The following is a 22,916-nucleotide window of genomic DNA, read 5'->3' as shown; positions in this document are numbered from 1 at the left end:
CTGGTACAAACATTGTTTGTTACAAGTGTGGTACAAGAGGCCACAAAGCAAGAACATGTCAGCTTAAACAGTGGTGCAGTCAGTGTAAAAGTAACAGTCACCGCGACGCAACGTGCAGACGGGGAAGGCAGCGGGACAATGCACAAAAAGTTTCCGCAGAGCCAAGTGACAAGGAGTATGCTTTTCGGGCAAGCGACGCTGAGATGCGGGTACAAACTACCAAGAGGAAAGGCCTAATGGTGGATGCAGGTGCAACTTCCCACATCATCACGGACATCGAGAAGTTTCAGAGGTTTGACAGAGGAGCAGTTTTCAGGCCAACACACATTGCTTGGAATTGGCTGACGGCACTCGGTGTAACGGGGTCGCAAAGCAAAGAGGAGACGCGGAGGTATATTTGATTGACTACACGGGACGACGCGTCAAAGCGATGCTGAGAAACGCGCTGTACATCCCAGCATATGCACAGGACATTTTCTCTGTTTGGGACAGGCAACCCAGTCACACTGCGAGATGTCATGTGACTTAATTAATGACTGAGTGAAATCATTACTAATGTCGGCCCAATCAGTGGCAAGATGTATAAAACCACGCCGTAGTAAAGAGACAGATCGCTCAATGGGTTCAAGTTGGAATGTTGTCTTTCATTCTGGACGGTAAAGTCAGTGACTGTAACATTGAGGGTATTTTACAGTATTAAACACACATTTAATGATTTCATCAGGCTTCATATTTTAAAAAGAAGACAAAGAATGGCCTCTCAGCTACCGTAGTTGCAACTCTTGCGTCATCACAACAGGGTGTTCACAGTTCAACACATCATCTGTTTCTGTTTAATAAACGTTGTGCAACGGGGATGAACCCAGCTCAGATTTTCCACTGACCCTGCAGGCACCATCTCGTGATCATCCACCATCTAGACTTTTGTTAAAAGTTACTAAGGTAAAATTAAAACAGCTTTTATAATGTTTAGTTTGACAATTAAGCTGAAGTTGACAATTAAAATTTTCCTAAAGGTTTAGCTCACTGACCATTTACTGATAACTAGATATATTTGGGGAGGTTGCTAGTGCTAGATATTTTTTTTCACAATGGCTATGTTAACATGCACAAAAATTTGTAAATCTGACTAAATCTGTCGCATCGCTCAGCATTTGCATAAAATAGCCTGCTTGTCTATTTTGGCCCCGCCTTGCTCGCTCAGCGGCGAGCTCGTCGCTTGTCGCTGGCAAACGGCCACTTCCATTGAAAATGAATGGTAGCCTGTCGCTCTGTCTCTGTCGCTTGTAACTAATGTGACTGGGGGGTTACTCTGTATAAAAGTCAAAACTGAGTTGGAGTTGTTTTTAAGAAGTTTTCCGATATAGGTGATAAAAACACACTTTTCAAAAGTCACAACGCTATTTTATTGCTTTAAGCAGCCTAATGTTTTAAAATTATAAACAAACGCTGCAGAATTTAGTACAGCGCGTGACCCCATTAATGCTGTTGTTGTTGCGTGTTTCTGTGACGAGATTCATAAATATAATACATGAACTTGGAGCGCAAATGTTCTGCGCATGTGCACAACGTATTTTTGCATCCGATTGAGGAAGTCACAGTCAAACTAACATTGTGTTTTTTATCAATAAGAAAAGTTCTTGTTTAATGTTTTGTAGCTGATATATGTGAGTTTCTACAAAGAGAAATCATGAACTTCAGACTCTCATCACTGATCCTGCTGTTACACATTCAAGGTATGAAACACAGTTTTGTTATTATACTGAAATACTTCAATTTATTATATATTTGTTAAAAGTATGTCAGATTTTAAACTAGTTCCCAGGGGCGGAGCGGGGGGGTGGCTTATGGGGCTCAAGCCCCGAATGTTTTGTCAAAAGCCCCGAATCTTTTCAGATCTGTAAAATTAATTCATCCAGGACGCTAGGTGGCGGCACTCAGCTTTAATTCTCCGGTCCCCCACTTAACTGAAAATGAATAAAAGATGCGTGTTGAAGGCAAAATAATATGCTGAATCTCCCCACAGTTAACGCATTTTCAAAGTGTCTTTATTATTACAGTGCCTTCTTTATTACTGTAAGTGTATATTTATAGTTATGTGATGTAAATACTGTTAAATAGTGTCAACTGATATATTATCTGCAAGGCTAACGTCTAACTTACTGTGGTGCTCTGGTCTAGTCTGCCTCATTGGTCATTGGTAAGGTTGTATTTAAAGTACATTTAATAACTTTAAAAAACTTGCTCATTGTTGCATATATACTTTTTTATAGATGGATATACGATTTATATTTTTAAAGACGTCAGAAAAGAAGGTGAGAAAGTATATAGTTAGTTAGGTAGCTTATGTTTTGTCCATATGCATTTGAAATTCGCAATGATTTTACCTCAGAAATACATTGATAGACCGTTATAAAATGTGAATCCCCAATCTCTTAAATTAAAATATCCTTATGTGTGATAACTGTCAGTGCAAATAGGAAGAGAGGAGGGTGGAGAGAGATCACAGACAGACAGATAGACAGAAAGAGAGAGAAATGCTTTCATAAGCTGGTGAGAAATTGTTCTGTCAATGAAGTCAATTTTTTTATTCTTATGTAGCTTTATAGTTACTGGATTAGCCTTCAGCAAACATGTTTGCCTATTTTTGGATGAGAGAAGTTAAAGTATCATTGTCAAAATTTGTTATGTTGCAGTTTCAAAATGACAATACCAGTGTTGGGTAAGTTACTCAAAAAGTAATTAATTACTAGTAACTAATTACATCTTCAATCATGTAATTAAATTACTTTACAAATTACTCCAAAAAGTATGTAATTATTACTAATTACTTTCTAAATTCTATTTAGTACATGATACAAGGATACTGTAGGCTTGAAATGGCTTGAAGAAACAATATATAAAAGTACATCAATTATTCTGGTCCCACTTTAGGGTTCATTTCTCTCTATTAATTAACTATTAACTACTTTTGTCTCAATATACTCCAACTACTGCTTATTAATACTAAAGTAGTTGTTTATTTTAAGTATTTGTATAAATGGGGAGGGTTAAGGATGTAGAATAAGGTTTTGCAGAATCAGGCATTAATATGTGTTATTTAAGTAGGCCTACTAAAAAACAGTCAACATCTCAGTAATATTAATGCTAATAATCAACCAGTTAATAGTGAGAATTGTAAACTAAAACCATGTTTAATCCACTATTTATTATAGTATACATAATTGTTCTACAGTCCAAAGACAGTATTTAGTTACATCAGAAGTAACTGTTATTCGATTACAAGAAAAATAAGAGTAATCCCTTACATTACTTTTTCAAGTAATTAAATTACAGTAACAAATTACTTAGTAACTAGTTACACCCAACACTGGACAATACAGAGAACACTTAGATTAAAAAATAGTTTATAAAGCTGCCGTAAATGGAGAAAAAATATCAACAGGGGACCAAGCTTTGAAACCCCTAGATTTGGGCTAAGCCCCCAATGTCTACAATGTCTGGCTCTGCCCCTGGTTTAGTCTAATTTAATTTACATCGCTGTGCTCCAAAGGCTGGATTCTCCATTTGGATCAGTCTCTAAAATGTTTAAAGTGAGTTTGTATATTTAAAACTGAACTTAGAGATTTGTGTTTGAGAACAAAACTGATGAATCTGAGTTCATATCCTTACAGGACTGTCTGAATCTCTCATCTCACTCTGTCATTTTAATGACGTTACATACAGTAAACTACAAATATTAATAATGTTATGGTTTCTTTTCAGGGTTCCTAACATTGGATAACTTTAATGTAACCTGTGATGAACTGAATATTTGTGCTGTTAGGGGGACACTAATGAGTGTGAACTGCGATTACTCAAACATCAACATCAAAACTGTGTTCTGGTTCAGTCAGAAACAGAGAACAAACTGGAGAAACAAAGATGAACCTGAAGATTTGACTTTAGATTCAGATTACTCAGGATGAATTGGTCAGTGGATAACTGAAGATTACTCACGACTCTCAATAGATGATCTGAGAGAGAGAGACAGTGGAGAATATCAGCTCATGTTCATTATGAAGGATGGAGTTAAACATCTCAGCTCAGTCACAGTCAATCTAACAGTTTCAGGTACATTTACATTCTCATCAGTCCAGTTAAACTCTTTTTCATTTCTCATCTAATGTAAGGTTTTGATTATTTAGTTTTACAGGTAAAGATGAATCCTGAAGGACAGCGAGTAAAACTGAGCTGTGATTCCTCCTGCCCAAAAACATCAGAATATAATTACCTCTGGTACAAGAATGGACAACATTTAACAAATAACCAAAACATATTTGTATCATCCAGTGAAAACACTGACAGTTATTACTGCACTAATTATAAAATGGAGCCCTCTTCATCTGTGTGTGAGTCTGACATTTATAAAATATTTAAATAAAAATGGAAGAACAAACGTTGCAGTTTTCTTGTTGATTCATATACAGTATGAGTGTGTTTGTAATTGATTGTGAATGTTACAGCAGTATTTTGTGACTCTTTCAGGTCTTTCTAACAGTGGATGTTGGGGTGTGACTTACACCTCTACAGAAGTTTGTGCTTTAGTGGGATCAACAGTAGATATTCACTCTTCATACTCACATCCCACTGGATATACAGTAGACAAAACATACTGGGATTATCATAATTTTCTTCGTGGGGATTTCAGAGATCTGCGTGAGGCTGATAAGTTTGCTGGTCGTGTGGAGTTTGTGGGAAACACACTGAAAATCAAAGACGTCAACCCAAGTGACACTGGATTATATCAGTTCAGGTTCATCACTAACACATCAGATGAAGTTTCTTGTTCTTCTGGAGTCTATCTTATTGTTACAGGTAACTGCTCATAATAAACTCTCTGTGCAGCACTCATTATACTGAAGCATTATAGCTGATATCGCTGGAGTCTGATATCAACACGACTGTGATAAGAGGTTTAGGTAATGCTTTACCAAATGAGCTGAATCAAAAATATGAGGCCCAACTTTGAAAGTAATTGACGTGAACTCTGTTTTATGAAATCTCAGATACACGAGTGATAAGCAGCCCAGACCCTGTGATAGATGGAGAAAAAGTGATATTAAGCTGTTTAACCAAATGCACTCTGGATAACAAACATACTTACATCTGGTATAAGAATGGACAACAGGTAACAGATGGATTGACATTATTAAACAAGCTGTACCTGGACTCAATCAACAGTGAGGAGCTACAAGAGTATTCCTGTACTGTAAGAGGTAACACAACATCTCATCATACATCTGATGAAATTATATAAGATACAGTTTCAGTCCTTGATGCTGATTAGTTTATTTTCAGCTATTACATCATCACTGACAGGCCCGGTACTAGGCTTGCTGGACTGGGGGGGGGCAGTCAGGATTTTTGGGTGGGCAGCCATTTCTCGACTAAAATGATTCATACGCTAAAATTATGGATGTTTCAATCCAATATTACTTTGCATGTCTTATAATAAAAGGCAATTTATATGTAATTTTGCACGTTTAAATTTTAAAAGTAGATGCAATTAGATTAATGATTTATAATGTTATAATGATTACACTAGTTTGACACATTTAGTCACAGTTAATGAAATCAGACAAGCAGGTGATATAAATATAAAGCTGTACATATAGCTATATTTTATTAATGTTTACACTGCATTTAATCTATTATTTCACTTATAGATAAATTAAAGCCATTCTTATACCTGTGGTGTGATCAAGAATAATGTTGTATGCCTGTACACTAGGGGGCAGTAGAGGAGCTTCCTAGGACTATAGATCGGGTTGGTGTGTAATAAAGAAAGTGTGTATGCCATGTCATTGTGCGCTGCTGCTTCTTTATAAGATATACAAAGAACCCAAACACGACAATACCTACCCTACCCAACATATACCTTTATTCTAAATAAACACTTGTTAGGAACTTTATTTCCACTTCTCAAACATTTTCTTCATTTAAAATAATGTATTTTCAATGTGATATATGTGATAAGCTGTATTGTCATTAATTCCTGACCCTATTATACATGCTTCTGCAGCAACCTCAAATATCACAACAAAGCACAATGCTTAAAATAATATATTGTTGCATCATGTAAGCAATTTGACATGCATGAAGGTTATCCTGTTTGCCTATAACAGCACCAGACAAAAGCACAAGGCCTAAAATACTGTAAGTGTGATTTGCGACGAGACCCAAGATAAATCACACTGCTTTGTTCATAACACAGCAAATTAGATATTATAATACAACGCAACATTATAAAATACAACGTTTTACCTTACGATGACCTTGCGGAGTGAAAGCTCCTCCTGAACATAAATGTCTGTATATTAAAAAAAAAAGTCTGTAGATTTTTGCGTGTGAATTTTTTCTCAAACGCGAGCTGAATGAGCTGATGAATGACGATGACAAAACCGCTAAAATTTGTTTTTTAAAACTGCACGCGATGCATGGCAGGGGCGTCCTCTTCCCTGAGGCAGGCCTAAACCTGGCCGCATACCACATGGCTTTGCTGCAGGGTCTTCAGCTGGGGACCACCACTCATTAACGTTTCACCCCTTGACCCAGTATGTCTCCTGGTGGCGGGGCGGTGACCAGGGACGTCTCCCTGACACCCCCTGCAGCAAAGCCTAATTGACTCCCCAAGCCTTGTCTCATCGTCTCAGTCAGAGCCAGTGGCTTGCTTTCTCTGCTTCCTCAGAGAGCTCCTTAGTGGATCTACTCAGTATGGTTCCTCGTTGTCCCAGGTCCCTGAGCAGGCATGATGTTGATCTGCCCACAAAGCCTCTGACTCCCACTTCCACCGGGTACAACCTCACACTCCATCCGCTTTCTCTACACTCCGCGACCAAGTCTGTGTACTTTGCCTTCTTTCTCTCATATACAGCTTCCAGTCCCTCCTCCCATGGCACTGTCAGCTCGATCAGTATCACTGACTTTACAGCTACAGACCACAGCACCACATCTGGTCTTAATTTGGTGCTGCATATCTCCTGTGGCAAATGGAGATGCCTTCCCAGATCTACTTCCATCTTCCACTCCGCTGGTATGCCTTGCGGATTCACCCTGCCTGAGGAAGTGGATCCTGGATCGGCTCTGTGTTGGACTTTGCTGGTTTGCCTCCTGCCAACATTTCTCCAGCACCTCTGCCAACTTCCTGAGCACTTGGTTGTGCCGCCATCTAAGCCGACCTTGTATCAGCGCTGTTTTACAGCCTGATAGAACATGCTGGAGTGAGGCGTTGATAGTCCCACAGAGATCGCAGGATTGTTCTGTTCCAAGCCATTGATGGAGGTTTTTTGGGCACGGGAGGGTGTTGTATGTTGCCCTGATGAGGAAACTGAGCCGAGCCTGTGGCAGTTTCCAGAACTCTGCCCAGCTGATTGCTCGGCTCGCGATGCCCTCCCACGTTGTCCATCGCCCCTGCTGCCCCTTCCTCTCCTTCCTACTTGCCTTGGACCATAGAATTGGTGGCTCGCTCCATCCAAGGCCTGCTTGCCCTGTCTGGACCATGCCCACAATTTGCTGATGTTGTAATCTTCCAATCACCTTCTGCACCTCCTCCTTCGCCCTCCATTTCCTTCCAGTCTCAACTCTGGCATTTGCATCAGCCACTGTCCTGTCGGTGGAGTCCCTTAATTCCATCACCAGCCTTGCCTTCTCCTGCCTATAGCCCAAGGTAATGGATTTTAAGGGTAACTGAAGTGCATTACATCCATACAGACCAGCAGCCGAAAAGCATTGTGGTAGGCCGAGCCATTTGCGGATGAAGGAATTGGCTTTTGCCTCCATCCGGCTTACTGCTGATGAGGTAACTTCACACAGCTTCAGAGGCCACATCACTCTTGGGTACAGGGTGAAGTGATAACACCACACCTTGTACTTTCCAAGTAACTGGCTAGCGTCGATCCTAGACAGGCCTTCAAGCAGCTGCTGAAGGATGATTTTCCCCATATCTTTGTCCCCATATCTTTGTCTGTAATATCACTACGCCTGCTGCAGCCATGTTAAAGCAGCAAATTTCTTGATTATTACTCCAGAATGAGAGTATAGTCCTAGCCATATCTGCCTAGAAAATCACAACTTTTAATTTAACTACAGAAGAGTCAAGTTTTAAATAGGAAAAATATTGAAAGTCTTTGGATATTTTTGTCTAAATTATGCTAAAAGTGGTCCTGCCGGACCCGGAGATTAGCTGAATGGTTTCCAAGAGGTAAAAATCAAATGTTTAACTCTAAAGTGGAGTGTTCCATTAAGTCTGAGAGGTTTTGCATGTTGTTGATGAGTCGCTTAAACAGCAACATCACAGGATATTAAGTGAACAGTGTCTCAATGTCAAGTGAGCTTGAGCCCTTATACCAGTTCCCGAACTTGCATACACGATATACTGATTCACGATCTCAGGAGCTAGGGAACAGATTGAGACCCAGGGTATGACCCGAAGACAGGACCATGACAATGCATTGACCAACACAATAGGTTGCTTAAAGTTAAATATGTTTTACTGTGCAAACTTGATGTGAGAGCACTGCTGAGCTTAAAGGAATAGTCTACTCATTTTCAATATTAAAATATGTTATTACCTTAACTAAGAATTGTTGATACATCCCTCTATCAAAGGAACTATATTTTATGGCGTAATAGCACTTTTGGGAGTACTTCGACTCGCCTGAAAAGTCCGCTCCCCTTCTCCCTCTCATAATGGGAGAGGGAGGGTGTTACTGCGCCGAGTCGAAATACTCCCAAAAGTGCTATTACGCCATAAAATGTAGCTCCTCTTTTAAATCTGCTTAGAAAAGCGCTACGTTTTTTTTTACCACCAAACTTGCTCGTATAACTACCCGTCTTAAATAGGAAAAACGTTGATGTGTTTGGTCACTTCTAACTTTATCTCTAAATGGTACCATTGAATGAATGGGGCTATCGAAGCGTCGCAGCGCGCTCCAGCGCTTACGTGCACGCACACAGATGATAGAGGGATGTATCAACAATTCTTAGTTAAGGTAATAATATATTTTAATATTAAAAATGAGTAGACTATTCCTTTAATATTGCAATAGTCATAATGAATATCCAGGGCTCTATTTTAATGATCTAAAAATATTTTAATGATCTAATTCATAGATATGTAAAAACGCTTTATTGTCTCGCCCACGCTGCTGGTCAATTGAGTGGAACGTCCGCATTTGGCGGCCATCTTACTACAGGCAGCTCGCTCACTCGTAGCATTGAGTTTTAATGGTGCAGGTACTTTTAAAAGACCATAACTTGCTCAATCTTCTACCGATTTTCAAATGGTTTGGTTTGTTATAAACGTCAAAGGTGTACCTCTGCATACTTATAAAAAAAAAACATGAAACATGTTAAAGCATCCAGAATTATAGCCATGTTAATAACGTTTGAAAGAAACCAAACCGTTTGAAAATTGGCAGAGAATTGAGCAAGTTATGGTCTTTTAAAAGTACCTGCACCATTAAAACAAATGCTACAAGCGAGCTCCCCGTGGTAAGATGATGACATTAGAGACTCCGCCGTAACTAGGGATGCACCGATACCACTTTTTCCATCTCCGATCCGATTCCGATACCCGAATTCTGAGTATCGGCCGATTCCGATACCTGCCGATCCGATACTACTGTATTTTTCTTGAGCAATTTAAATTACACACAGACACACACAGACACACACACACACACACACTATATAAATGTGTATAGTGCTTTCTGCTAAATCTAGCATAATATAATTATATTATATATAATTATAATTTTAAAGTAAAAAACAATAATTTAAAATGATTTACAAGTTACAAGAACATTAGTAATTATATTTACCATGGCAGTGTTTAGGAGAAAATAAAATAGGCACGTTTGATCAAATAAGTATGCTAAATATATTTTCCTTAATTGCGCAAAAAAAAGTCACAGTAAAAAAGTTTTAGTGTGCAGATGGTTATTTTGGGAATTATGCACTTAACCGGACCTTTTATGCACATTTCGGGTGCAGAATTGATGCGCCTGAATCATATTGAGTGCGCATTTTGCGCAATACTGTGCTTCCTGGGTGCAGCATTGATGCTCTAGAAGCGTCCTCACACTCACATGGGAATCCTCGGCTCGCACCGCAATGGAAAGTTAACATTCATAACTATTAAAACAAAGAGATTAGAGGCATCGTGTGCTCAGCACTTAATGAATTGCATCCATCCAACAGCTTACTGAGAATTTATAAAATCAGATCTTTAAAACAGACTACAGTTATTGAGTGTTCGTGTGTTGAATGACGCGTTTCATCCGTCCGCTTCACCTGTGAATCCTCAGCACATAGTGAATTGCATCCATCCAACAGCTTACTGAGACTTTATAAAATCAGATCTTTAATAAAGCCTAACGTTGCAGTTATCTTGTGTGTGTGTGTGTGTGTGTGTTGAATGACGCGTTTTCATCCATCCGCTTCTCATCAGTGGATTAACTCAGTTTGCATGCAAGTTATAGTGTTTCTGTGAACATTAATATCTTTAAATGTGCGTTTGTTCCTTCACATGAAGCTATTGAGTGTAAGATGACTTTGATTATAGTACATAAAAACGTTTATGGTGCTTTTATAAAACTTTGTCGTTTTAATCGCTTGTCAGTGACAACCATGCGTAACGCGCAGTATCGGAACTGGATCGGTCCTGTTAGTCCGATATCCGATCCAGCAAAAAAGGCCGGATCGGCCCCGATACCGATCCAGAATATCGGATCGGTGCATCCCTAGCCGTAACACATCTAGCCTTTATACATATAGGCTAGATGTGTTACGGAAAGTAGGGACACAAGTCGGATCTGGGCCATTTTGAGGTATTCTTAAGTTATTCTTCTGAAAGTGCAGTTTCTAAGCTTTCCAACGATGTGTAACACATGGAAATCTGATACGATTTGGAGAAGTTGTGGCCATTTGAACATAGGAACTCAAAAACACTCAAACCGAGAAAATCGAGACGAAAGGGACTCTACTTTCCAGCTAAGCCATGCCCCCTGTAAAGCCGTTTTGAGATACAGATTTTCTAGCATCATATGTAGTATTTTGTGACAGAAGTCTGGATGACAACATCCAAAAATAAGCAGGACTTTTTACCTTTGTGTAGATCACAAGTGAAATCCAATCGGTTTCAGATGTGTGAATCATCCAATGAACATTTTGTCCACAAATGGGTATAATCCGTGAAATATAGATTTATATAGTCTATTGTTTACATCAGATTTCACATGAACGTCTGGTAATACAATATAATATACAATCTGACGACTGTTTACATCGTAACATGTAAGGGTATATGAGTTTACATTCCGGTAATTTACGTTCCGTTAAACACATGAACCCGCCTTCAAAGTTTGTATTTAAAATAGGGAGGTAGTATAATAGATAATCCAAACAGCGCCGTTGAAACCGTGAAGTCCTTTAGGGATGTAACCAATCGCTCACTCGTTCCTCCATCAGCCAATGACTTCATGGAAAAAATTGATAGACAAAACATGTAGCCAATTATATAATGAATTCAACGATCTCTGTGCAACTTGTGTGTTTGACTTCATGCTGCGCTGCAAGAACTGACAGAGAGATGACGTCAAAGTACCGCGAGAGCGAGTCGAAATTAAACTACTTTGTAAGATTTCTTGAAGAGCTCTCGCGGTATTTTGACGTCATCCGACTGCGGCCCCGCATAAAGTCAGGCTGACGAATGACGCGGCTGTCTGTTATTTGTTCCGTCCCAGCTTCTTTTATTTTTGTTTTGTGCGCCTGAGCTTCGTTTACAGTCTGGGGAGATGCACGCTATAAGTTTGAAAAAAAAAAACTTGGCAAACATGTCTGAGGAACAGGGCAGCTGCGTCACTGGCCCTGTCCCAAATGGCGCACTTCATGTGGACTTTCGGTCTCGTGGCCTTAAATTGCGCGTTCTCGCTTAGTCCACGAGTCCGTAGGGTGTCCCATCTGTCATTTTTACGCTTTGAAGTGTGCTCATCAGCGCCTCCTTTGCCCCCTTGATGCGGTCTTCAGCGAAGCCCGCACTGCAGCAGGCTTCGCGCACTTTACCAACCCAGAAGTCCTTGCGAAAGAGCAATCAGACCAATCAGACGACAGAAGGGAGGAGCTCACACTGACGGGCACTGACTACCTATTTCCGGTGTGACGCTCGAGTCTGTCCCAAAATAGACTCCGTTGCACCCATGTGGACTCGCATTAAGGGTCCCTAAAGTCTGGACTACGTGATGTCATCAAAGTGTGGACTCTTAGGAGGACCACAAGTCCGGAGTGTGCCATTTGGGACAGGACCACTACAGTAACGTGACTTCACGCTCGAGCCGGAAGAGACATGACGATGCTGAATAAAGTCGTAATTCTTTCTATTTTTGGACCAAAATGTATGTTCGATGCTTCAACACATTCAAGCTGACCCACCGATGACACATGGACTACTTTGATGATGTTTTTATTACCTTTCTGGACATTGAAAACGTACATAGATTTTCAATGGAGGAGACATAAAGCTCTCGGACTAAATCTAACGTTAAAACATCTTAAACTTTGTTAGGAAGATGAACGAAGGTCTTCCGAGTTTAGAACGACATGTGGGTGAGTCATTAATAGGCTTGCCGCGATAGTCGGTGAAACGGTGATAACCGGTGCTTCAGCCTCTCACCGGTTAGATCACTTGCCCACCGAGACACCGTCTTTCACCGTCGTTTTGATATTTTCGTGTAATTTAATCATTTAGTTTCTTTAGAGAGAGCAAACTGAATGTGTCTGGTGCCTGAATTCAGCGGAGCTGAACGCGCGTCACGTCACAGACCAGCAGGTGTCAGATTTCATTTATTCCTGTCAGAGTTCGCGAGGCGAGCTGACTGACCAGACGAAGGCAGAAGCCGCGTGCTTACTCGTTTTTGTTATAATATACATATATGATGTTTAATATAAGCGAGATCGTTTTGTTGTTGTGTTTATCATCAATAAAAATAATAAACCCATCATTCAAGCAGCGCTTTATGGAGAAGTAGCTGGTTGCTCTGCTTGGGACTGGCTGGTTCTTTGAGAATTACCAGCGCACCTTGACTCAAGCACTTAAATAAACCAACTGTTGCACTCGCGTTGCATGCAAATTCATAAGCAATTTAACGCAGCGTACGCAAGCACTGCATTTAAACAGTTGCGTACTTCAAAAGTGAAAATGTGCACATCTGCATGCGCATTTATAAGCCCCTCCCACACGGTGACACCGGTATCACCGGGTTTGTGACGCGCTGATTAACCGGTGGGAAAATTACGTCACCGCGGCAACCCTAGTCATTAATTACATTATTTTCATTTTTGGGCGAACTATCCTTATTTAGTAGTCACGCTGTTCCCTTTGGGGGCGGAGGCGAGAACACAAGCTTATACAGTATGTATATACACACAGACAATGACGCCCCCCGCTGCACGCTAAAATCTCCGTAAAAAAAGCCAATTTCAACCGCAAAATGTGTAAGTGGCCACTAGAGGTCACTAAGTTTATTTTTCCATTGAATGTCAATCACATTACCGGGTTGAGACTGTGAACCCCGGAATCTGAAAAGCTTGTGTTTTTCTTGCCCGTCTCTTGGGGAATTAGGATATGTCCTTTGATTATAAAGTAAGTCAGCGATTGTTGCAAGCAGCATTATACTCAAGATTTGCAGTTGCACCCCTTGGTGAGCGGAATGAGCTAGGTGTGTAGTTTGTGTTATGTTTATGAAACTTTATCTTTGTTTGTGTCGTTGTCTGTTTGCAAGCTGTTCGCGTGGTCTGAAGCGCTTCATGTGTTAACACAATGTTTATATTTTGTGCCTTTTTATTTCTATGTCTTAAATGTAATTTAAAATACTGTGATAAACTTATAAGTATAAAAATCAATGTTAACAGATCTCAACTAACAGAATCGGCAATAAAATGAAAATCACAAATTTTGAAAAAAAAACACGTTTCTCGTTTTCTCGAAACTTGTGCTGCCGACTTGTGTTACTGGTTTCTGTGACGGGTCACATATTTTAATGAACTTATTATTGATTAATGATCTTGCCTTAAGCGCACAGTCTAAAAGGCGTCTCCAAATCCAATTTTGCTAATTTCACGACTGGAAAAATGGTTTATGCACCAAGCACACAGTATAAAAGGGTTGTTCCTATTCCGGTAATGAGTAATGGGTGTGTTTTAGGCGTAACGTGCAATAAACCAGTGAGAGTCTCAGCTCTCATCCCCTTTAAAAGCCAGTTGCGCTGGCGCCATGCCGATTTCCTATTTTGATGACGGAATTATAAACTGAAAAACTAAAAGGCAGAAGAAGACCACCAGTTTAACATTGATGTAAAAAATTGTGTTGTTTTTATTTGTATTGAATTTATATTTTTGGTATTAAAACCTTTAAAAGACATTTACTTTCATGTGTTTAACATGTCGTGTATAAATGCGATCCATTCATTCATTCATCAATAAACAGCTTTCCCATCATTGTTGCTGTTAAATAAATGTTATAATAAAGATACGGTGCGCATGTGTTATGATTATTTAACATGTTCTTATGCACCACGTCCGTGTAGAACAACTCGCAGGTATCACACACCAGATGTGCACGTTAAATAGCGCAAGCTTAGTCAGACAGAGTCTACTTAAAAATGCTATATTTCCAAACGACAGCCACGCACTGCCTCTTTGGCTATATCTAACAATTTTGCAATTAAAATGGAGCAGAGATGAGAAGAGAATGGATAAAATAGCCCTGGCCACAAATGCAGCAAGATGCTACAAAATTACAGAAATGTTCAAGCAAGCAGGTCTGTCAAAATTACAAGTACAAGAACACATCTTGGTTAGTTATTGCCTAATAAGTCAAATAAGTCACTGGCGCAGCTTCTGCAGGTTTCAAAGTCAGGTGTCGGTGTGCCGTGTTGTTTTGTGTACCATCATTACTGGGGAAGAAAAGGAAACACAATCAGGTGGAATTATTATTTTTGAACGCAAACTGTACTTTATGGGGCGGTTTCCCAGACCAGAATTAGCTTAATCCAGGACTAGGCCTTAGTTTAATTAGGAAATATAACTAGTTTTAACAAACATGCCTTACTAAAAACATTACCTGTGTGCATTTTGAGGTAAAACAAAGGGCACTGATGTATTTTAAGATATGTAAGTGATGAAAGTTGTTTTCAATTTGGAGAGCTCTTAAAAGTGTTTAAGTCTAGGACTAGTCTAATCCCTGTCTGGGAAACTGCCCCTAAATGTATTAACACAACCAAAAGTGAAAGTGTTTTAGCGCTGCCAGTGGCACTGAACAGCATAGCGAATCACTCAGAACTTTTGTGTTATTTTGAAAATATGTACACAGCTGTCATGATGGTTATTTACTGAGTAGCGCTGTGATAACGGCTGCAGTGAGACTGAAATCTGAGAATCACAGAAAAGTCAAATTCTGAATGTTCTGCCTTTTCTGAATATAACTGATTTTTTCAGATCCAATGGACAAAACAAATGAAGCAGTGGACAGCTCAGTGTTTCTCTCTCTGTTGGTGTTTCTGCCTCAGTTTCTCATCATTGAAGCTCTGTGGATGTGGTAAGAAAACATATCAAGTAAAACTCAAAACTGCATAACATACAGTGAATATTCTGATATGAATTCAGATTTCAAGTGTATGAATGTTGATACCACAGCTTTTTCATCAGCATGAGTAAACTGAGTTCATCTAAAAACAAAACTGATGAAAAAAACCAAAAAGAGATGTGAAATACTTTATAATTTTCTGTAATACAATAAACTAACGGTCAGATTTTATAACATGATCTCTTTCTGTGTGTTTGTCATTGTTAGATGTTGCAGGTCTGTGAGTAGATCAGCTGTCTGTCCATCAGAACTACTGGAGTGATGTCACAACTCTCTTTATGACATCATCACCTAGCAACAGTCTCTCAGCAGTGACATCAGTGATGCAGTGATGTCATATACAGTGACATATTAATGACAGTTCAGTGTAAATAATCTAATGCTGAAATAGATGAATTATTCATTGAAGTATTGAGTTTATCATTCAACAGTCTTGTGTCAGTGTCAGATCAACTGTAACATCACAATGAATAAATCCTGTAAAAACTTTGCTATAGTGCATCTTTATGTAGATGATACTTTGATCTACTTTCATCTTCACTATAAGTCAGGCTGTTATTAAACTCAATTATGTTTTTAGTTAGGTTAGGATTTTTTACAGGGATATTACATAATGGGAAAGTTTAAAGCACTTATACTTAAAAAGAAGTTTATCTGTTTTTAGGGTGTTTTATTGCTATTCTCAAGCTGGATTTTGTATAAATACATTTACATAACATTTCAGTGTTTACAAATAGTTTTGAAAGTCGTTTATATTAGTGAACTTTGTTCTCTATTTTTATTGTTTTATGTAATTTCATCTTTGTGTAATAATGTGTCTTCTCTGCAAGGTCTCCCTCAAAAAGAGTTGAGAGACTTAGTTAAATAAAGATGAAATAAAAGTACACATAAAACGTTAATTTTGATTGGTCATTTACTGTTTTAACAGGAGAGTTTATTTAATCATAAAAGTGCTGTCATCATTTCCTCACCCTCATGTTGATCTAAACCTTCTTTATTCTGTTGAACACATGAGGGTTTTTAATGATAAAACCACACAGTTGACAGCAGAGGTGGACAATAACTTATTGGTGGACAGAAACATAAATTTATTTGAGTCTGTACACAAGAGAAAAAAGTCACTGAGTAAAAAAGTAGTAATGTGAGTAAGATATTTTTTTTTCTTTTCTATAACGTGATTGTTTTTTAGCAGGAGACAAACAGTCTATCAGTAATATTCTTGTAGGGTCATGTGTCATGAAGTTTTGATTTTTTTTAACCAACTGACTTCATTCACAACAAAATGGATGAAGGTCGATCCTGAGTGCAGTGATCGCATCCATGGCCGTACTCAGAGATGGGCATAAATACATTGAAATGTATTTCAAATACAAATACAAAATACTGTGTCGAAAAATGTATTTAAATACAAATACAAAATACTGTGAGGAAAAATGTATTTAAATACAAATACAGTATTTTGTATTTTGAAAATACACAAAATACATGTGAAATTGGCGATTCAGTGCAAGTATCCCTATTAGGCTAAAATCTATCTGGGTCTATTTCTGAATGCCAAAAAGCATTTAGATGTGTGCAATTGCTTAGAAACTTTCATTTTATTTTACGTACCTCTTGCTTTCTCCTGCCCTGTAGGAAATAAAAAACTAGAAAAAAAACTGGTAACACTTTACTTGAAGGGGTGTGCATAAGACTGACATGACAGCTTCATAATCATAACATGACACGTGTCATGAACATGAAGATGATTTTATGCACATTTATGACAACTGCCATTAAGTGTCATTTACTCAATTATGTATTTTTTAATGCAAAGATGACATTGTTTAAAATATCTTTGTTATGACAACTTGACACATAAACCAATACAACACAACTTGTTATAAATCATAAACAATAATTATCAAACTTAAGAAACTACCTTTGTGGGTTAACATTACATTAAACTGGGATTTAAATGTCATTAAGTGTTAATACTATGTCAAATAAACATTATGAACTGAAGAATATTCATGATGCTGTTATAAAACTATTTAACAGAGTATTAACACTTAATGACATTTTAATGACAAATTAAATTTGTATCACTGGTAAAAAGTGGTCAGTTATGTTGTCTTGGTTAATGTCAAGTTGTCATGACAAGTTATGATGTATGGTTTAATGTCAAGTTGTCATAACAAAGACATCTCAAACAATGTCATCTTTGCAATAAAAATGACATAATTGAACAAATGACACTTAATGACAGTCATAAACGTCCATAAAATCTCCTTCATATTCATGACACGTGTCATGTCATGATTATGAATGTGTCATGTCAGCCTTATGAACACACCTTCAAGTAAAGTGATGTTTTATAAAAACTTCATAAAAACTTTTTCATGTGTCGTCGACCCACAACCTAAACAGTTTATATGTGAAGAAATCCACAAATTTACTTCTCACGAGACGAGTGTTTGACAAATTATTCGGCAAACTACTTCCTCTCATCGCTGCTTTTTGATGGTTTTGAGAACAATTACTCACGAGTCGCCCTCTGTCATTTACAGAATTATACAACGGAGAGCACGTCAAGCATAAAAGTCTTGTAGGTTTACTGAGGAACCTGCAGGTTCAGCAGGTTCATGCCATAGAGTAGAGCCATGCAAATTGCAAAAGTGTAAACAAGACTTCAACTGCACAAAGCTAAAAAGAAATCAGCAACTGTGTGCTGATTCCACCACTTGCCACGTCACGTGTGAAAGGGCCTCTATAGTAAAGCACCACCGTTTATCAATATTTTACTATGTTCTTACCTCAACTTAGATGAATGAATACATGCCTATCTTTTTTCAATATGTGCACTTAATCTTTGCACAGCGTGTCATGAATGTGTAAGCATTTAGCCTAGTCCCATTTATTCCTTAGGATCCAAACAGTGATGAATTTAGAAGCCACCAAACACTTCCATGTTTTCCCCATTCAAAGACTGTTACATGAGTAGTTACACGAGTAAGTATGGTGGCACAAAATAAAGTGTGATTTTTTAAAGGCGGAGTCCACGATGTTTGAAAGCCAATGTTGATATTTGAAATCACCTAAACAAACACGCCCCTACCCCAATAGAATCTGGACCTTCTGTTGATAGACCCGCCCCACACACATACGCAACCCGGCAAGGATGTCGGTTAGTAGACACACTTCTTACTGCTGATTGGCTACAAGTGTGTTTTGGTAGTCGGCCCGTCTCCTTTTCCAAAGCGTTTTTCAAACATCGTGGACTCCGTCTTTAAGTGAATAAAAAATGAGAACTATATTGTATGGCGGAAGAGCACTTAGTTTGCAGCACTTCAACCTCTGGCGCAGTAACATCATTACTCCTGTGAAGATGTTACTGTGCACTGAGGTCGAAATGCTGCAAACTAAGTGCTCTTCCTCCATGCATTGAAAATAGATAGTTATGTTTTAATTTGTCTAAGTTGAGGTAAGAACATAGTAAAATATTGAAAAATGGTGGTTTTCCTTTAAGTGTAGGCCTATTTGTCAGTGTTCCACACTCTGTCTAAGTCGTGCAACGTGCAAGTGCAAGTGCAACTGCAACTGCAACGTGCAACTGAATGCCAACATGCAAGTGTGAATTTGAATTTCCTTTCGCGACAGTTATAATAACACAAATCACATCACACCCAATAATTCAATCGCCCTTGCTTTTTTCCAACTCCAACATTTCAATTATTGCCCACTAAAAGCTGCACAGATATATTTGCTTACCTGAACACTGGTGTCTGGTCTGAACTAGTTGATGCATGAAAACAGCACCCTGACTGGTTGACTGGCTCAAAGTATTTTGAGTATTTTAAAAATACAAAAATACTCATCTTAAATGTATTTAAATAAAAATTACATTTCATTTTTTTCAAAGGCTTTAAAATACAAAATTCAAAATACTATTTTGTATTTCAAATACGTATTTTAAATACATGTATTTGAAATACTGCCCATCCCTGGCCGTACTTAAAGAGTATGAAGTATGAATAATGGTCAAGTGAATGATTTTTGTATGTATTTGCTCACCTATTTCAGGCAAAATCAACATCAATAAGCAGAGGATTCACACATTACAATAAAGAAAATATTAAGATGCAGTAATTTTTTGAAACATCACAGTAACCGTGTGCATTGCTGCGTCCGAAACAGCCTACTACTTACTATATAGTACGCGAAAAGCAGTAGGCGAGGCGAGTAGTATGTCCGAATACATAGTATTCGAAAAACAGTATGCGAAAAGTACCCGGATGACCTACTACTTCCGGCTAGATTTTGCAGTGTGCATACGATGGACGCTTCACTATCCCATGATGCCCCGGGAGAGGAGTTATCCAACGAAGAAGACGAGGCATGCGGTTGTTTTCGCGCTGAAATGACATGACGTGATGACGACGTATATCACGTGATGTAGCAACATGGCGGATGTAGTACGTCCGAATCTCATTCATACTACCAGGATTCATACTATACAGTACCTACTGTTTTAACGCTAAGTAAGTAGGTACTTCATCTAATTCAGTACCTACTATACAGTATGCGGTTTCGGACGCAGCCCATGTCTGTGTTTAGTTGACTTCTTCATTTAGGTTAGATGTAATCAGTTCACCCAATACAGCCGAGTCAACTGCCTCTAGTGGACAAAAACAACACTGCACCAAATATACAAGAGTCTCTCTGTGGTGTACAGATCAAAATGATTTCCAAAGTGAATTCACTAAATAACACAAAAGAAAGTCATGTTTAATTTAAAGGGGCCACATCAACTTGAAAATTCTGTCTACATTGTTGAACTTTCACAGTTTATTAAAATAATGTTCCCAAAACTCAAAAGTTTTTAAAGACCCCATTTAGGTACAGATATGTGGTGTCAGTATGAACCTCGAGGTATTAATATGAACTCTTTATGTGCACAGGTGTACTTTTTAAAAGGGTACCGCCCCAGTGACATCTAGAGATCATTTATGTAGCCGGGTTAAGAGTACCTTTGTTTAAAATAAAGGAAAACAAAACAGTGGCTTAACATTAAACTGGGGTCCTTTTATTCCTGACCACACTCAAAAGGAGTGCAGCATTAAAGGGATAGTTCACCCAAAATTGAAAATTCTGTCATCATTTACTCACCCTCATGTTGTTACAAACCTGTAAAATTTACTTTGTTCTGATGAGTACAAAGGAAGATATTTTGAGAAATGTTTGTAACCAAACCGTTCGTGGACCCCATTCACTTACATTGTAGGAAAAATAATACTATGGAAGTAAATGGGGTTCACAAACGGTTTGGTTACAAACATTTCTCAAAATATCTTCCTTTGTTTATAAGAAAAATGAAATTGATACAGGTTTGTAACAACATGAGGGTGAGTAAATGATGACAGAATTTTAAATTTTGGGTGAACTATCCCTTTAAGTATTTTCTTGCTTTCTTTTAGTGTTGGTTTTGACAATTTTTAAAGTGGACAAAAAACATATAACACTGAAATAACACAGGTTACTTCAATTGGCATAACACAGAAATAAAATAAAATAAAACATTAAATTGTTTCTTTGGCTGTAATACTCCGTAATGCACACAAGCCCCTTAGTTACACAAGAAAACACTACTTTTCACTTAAGCAAACAACGGTAGTGGCCCAATTGTGCTCTGAAAGATAATACAAATACAAAAAGATACATATAGGGCCAATTAGAATTCACTTATCACTCACATTACATAATAACACAAGCAGCATTTAGTATTTTAACCCCAATCAAACAAAAGCACAATTATCACATGAATAGCAAGTATAAACACATTCAACACGCATCCATTACATTTTAAGAAATCAAAGACACATCAGCAAAGAAAATAATAAACAAAACTTACTTTGCAACAGTCTCCTTTAGCTCACGTGACATACAGGTTTGCGTTTGAACTCACATTTAACCTCTCCCCTCTAATACAACAAAGAGAGAGAGTTTCCAAACCCTTAGTACAACACTTTATTAAACATTAGCTGCATTAGAAATTACAAATGTATCACAGTATCATAATACAGCACTTACGCTCAATATGAGAAATCTCCAACCAGCACAAACAACGTGACGAAAACCGCTCGCTCGAGGAGATCAAAACACAGCACAAACCAACAACACGAAGCCATCCACTGATCAATCTTTAAAAGATGCAATCATTACACACTCACAAGTTGATATTTTATGTTTTGTCCTCAGTTTATAAACTTTATCAACGCTTTCTCACCGCATGGAGCTTTGTTTACTTTCTAGTCTCTCGCGCTCTGCGCTCAAGCTCACGTGCTCATCGTATATTCGTGCTACAACACTTTTTTTATTAAAACACATTACTGGTCATTATTTATTTACACAAGCAAGAACGCTGTTTTAAGTGCATTAAATTAATGGTTTATCACATGCTTTGTTTTATTTAAGTGCAATTAAATTATTTTACCCGGTTATACTTATAACATTTGTTTCTGACAGTGTATGGATTATATTATTACTGGGAAACATGAAGACATGATGCACTGCTGTAAATCTACCACATAAAGACTTCAAGTTTATTCCAGGAGAGGGCGACACACAACAGAGTCTAATGTACTACAACATACACAAAACAATGAGTCCTCAGAAACAGAGAAAGACTCTTAGAGTTTAGATTGACAGAAATTGTGAAAGAAGGAAACTAACTTGAAATTTAATTGTAAGTTATGTCAATATTAATTGACATTCTTGTAAATTTTACACCTATTTACTGTATATCACTCAGTATAATACTGCAAAATATTTATAAAGTAAATAACTGTAATTCACATTGCATTATGGGAATTTTCTGTGACATCAAACATCATATACAGTAATTTAAATGACCAAGCCAGCTATAACAATCACATCATGATAGATCTGCAGGAGAATGAGATTACATTTTTAGACAAGTGCAGGATGATAAACATCAATGTTTGGTTTGCAGGTTCATTTGGCTCTACACAGACCGCTTAGTGATGTCAAATTACAAAAGTGATTCAAAGGAAACTTCTCCGTGTGATTTCTTGAATCGCTTTACATCTAATGTCACAAAACGGTGTTACGCATCCTCACTCTTTTTAAAGTGGGTATGTGTCTCCAGTGCGCTCCCTTGCATTCATTTCTAAAGAGGAATAATCATAACTCCTCTAATTTTTACCGGATTTTCACACGGTTTGAGTTGTTATAA

At 38.1% G+C, this 22,916-nt stretch overlaps 2 protein-coding genes across 2 annotated transcripts in view; both read left to right on the top strand.

Annotated features, from left to right (window-relative positions):
• The first annotated feature begins 746 nt into the window (after nucleotides 1-746).
• Nucleotides 747-22,916, top strand: part of LOC141363083 (uncharacterized) — a 32,491-nt gene continuing 10,321 nt past the window's right edge. The window contains exon 1 of the mRNA XM_073865612.1: nucleotides 747-942. The gene's annotated coding sequence lies outside the window, so the exon portion shown is untranslated. The remainder of the gene's footprint in view (nucleotides 943-22,916) is intronic.
• LOC141363086 (uncharacterized) lies at nucleotides 4,189-16,948 on the top strand. The gene is made up of 5 exons (XM_073865624.1): nucleotides 4,189-4,391; nucleotides 4,528-4,857; nucleotides 5,049-5,258; nucleotides 15,535-15,634; nucleotides 15,890-16,948. Coding segments are annotated over exons 1-5 (831 nt in total). The 5' UTR covers nucleotides 4,189-4,201; the 3' UTR covers nucleotides 15,891-16,948.

Source organism: Misgurnus anguillicaudatus, unplaced genomic scaffold (genome assembly GCF_027580225.2).
Source record: "Misgurnus anguillicaudatus unplaced genomic scaffold, ASM2758022v2 HiC_scaffold_32, whole genome shotgun sequence".
NCBI classification, from domain to species: Eukaryota; Metazoa; Chordata; class Actinopteri; order Cypriniformes; family Cobitidae; genus Misgurnus; species Misgurnus anguillicaudatus.
This window is presented reverse-complemented; position numbering and strand designations above follow the sequence as displayed.

Excerpts from the sequence above, each read along its gene's own strand:
- LOC141363086 (XM_073865624.1), top strand. The coding sequence starts at position 4,202 with ATGAATCCTGAAGGACAGCGAGTAAAACTGAGCTGTGATTCCTCCTGC. Across the intron at positions 4,392-4,527 it reads GGAGCCCTCTTCATCTGTGT|GTCTTTCTAACAGTGGATGT; the intron begins GTGAGTCTGACA and ends TGACTCTTTCAG. Across the intron at positions 4,858-5,048 it reads AGTCTATCTTATTGTTACAG|ATACACGAGTGATAAGCAGC; the intron begins GTAACTGCTCAT and ends ATGAAATCTCAG.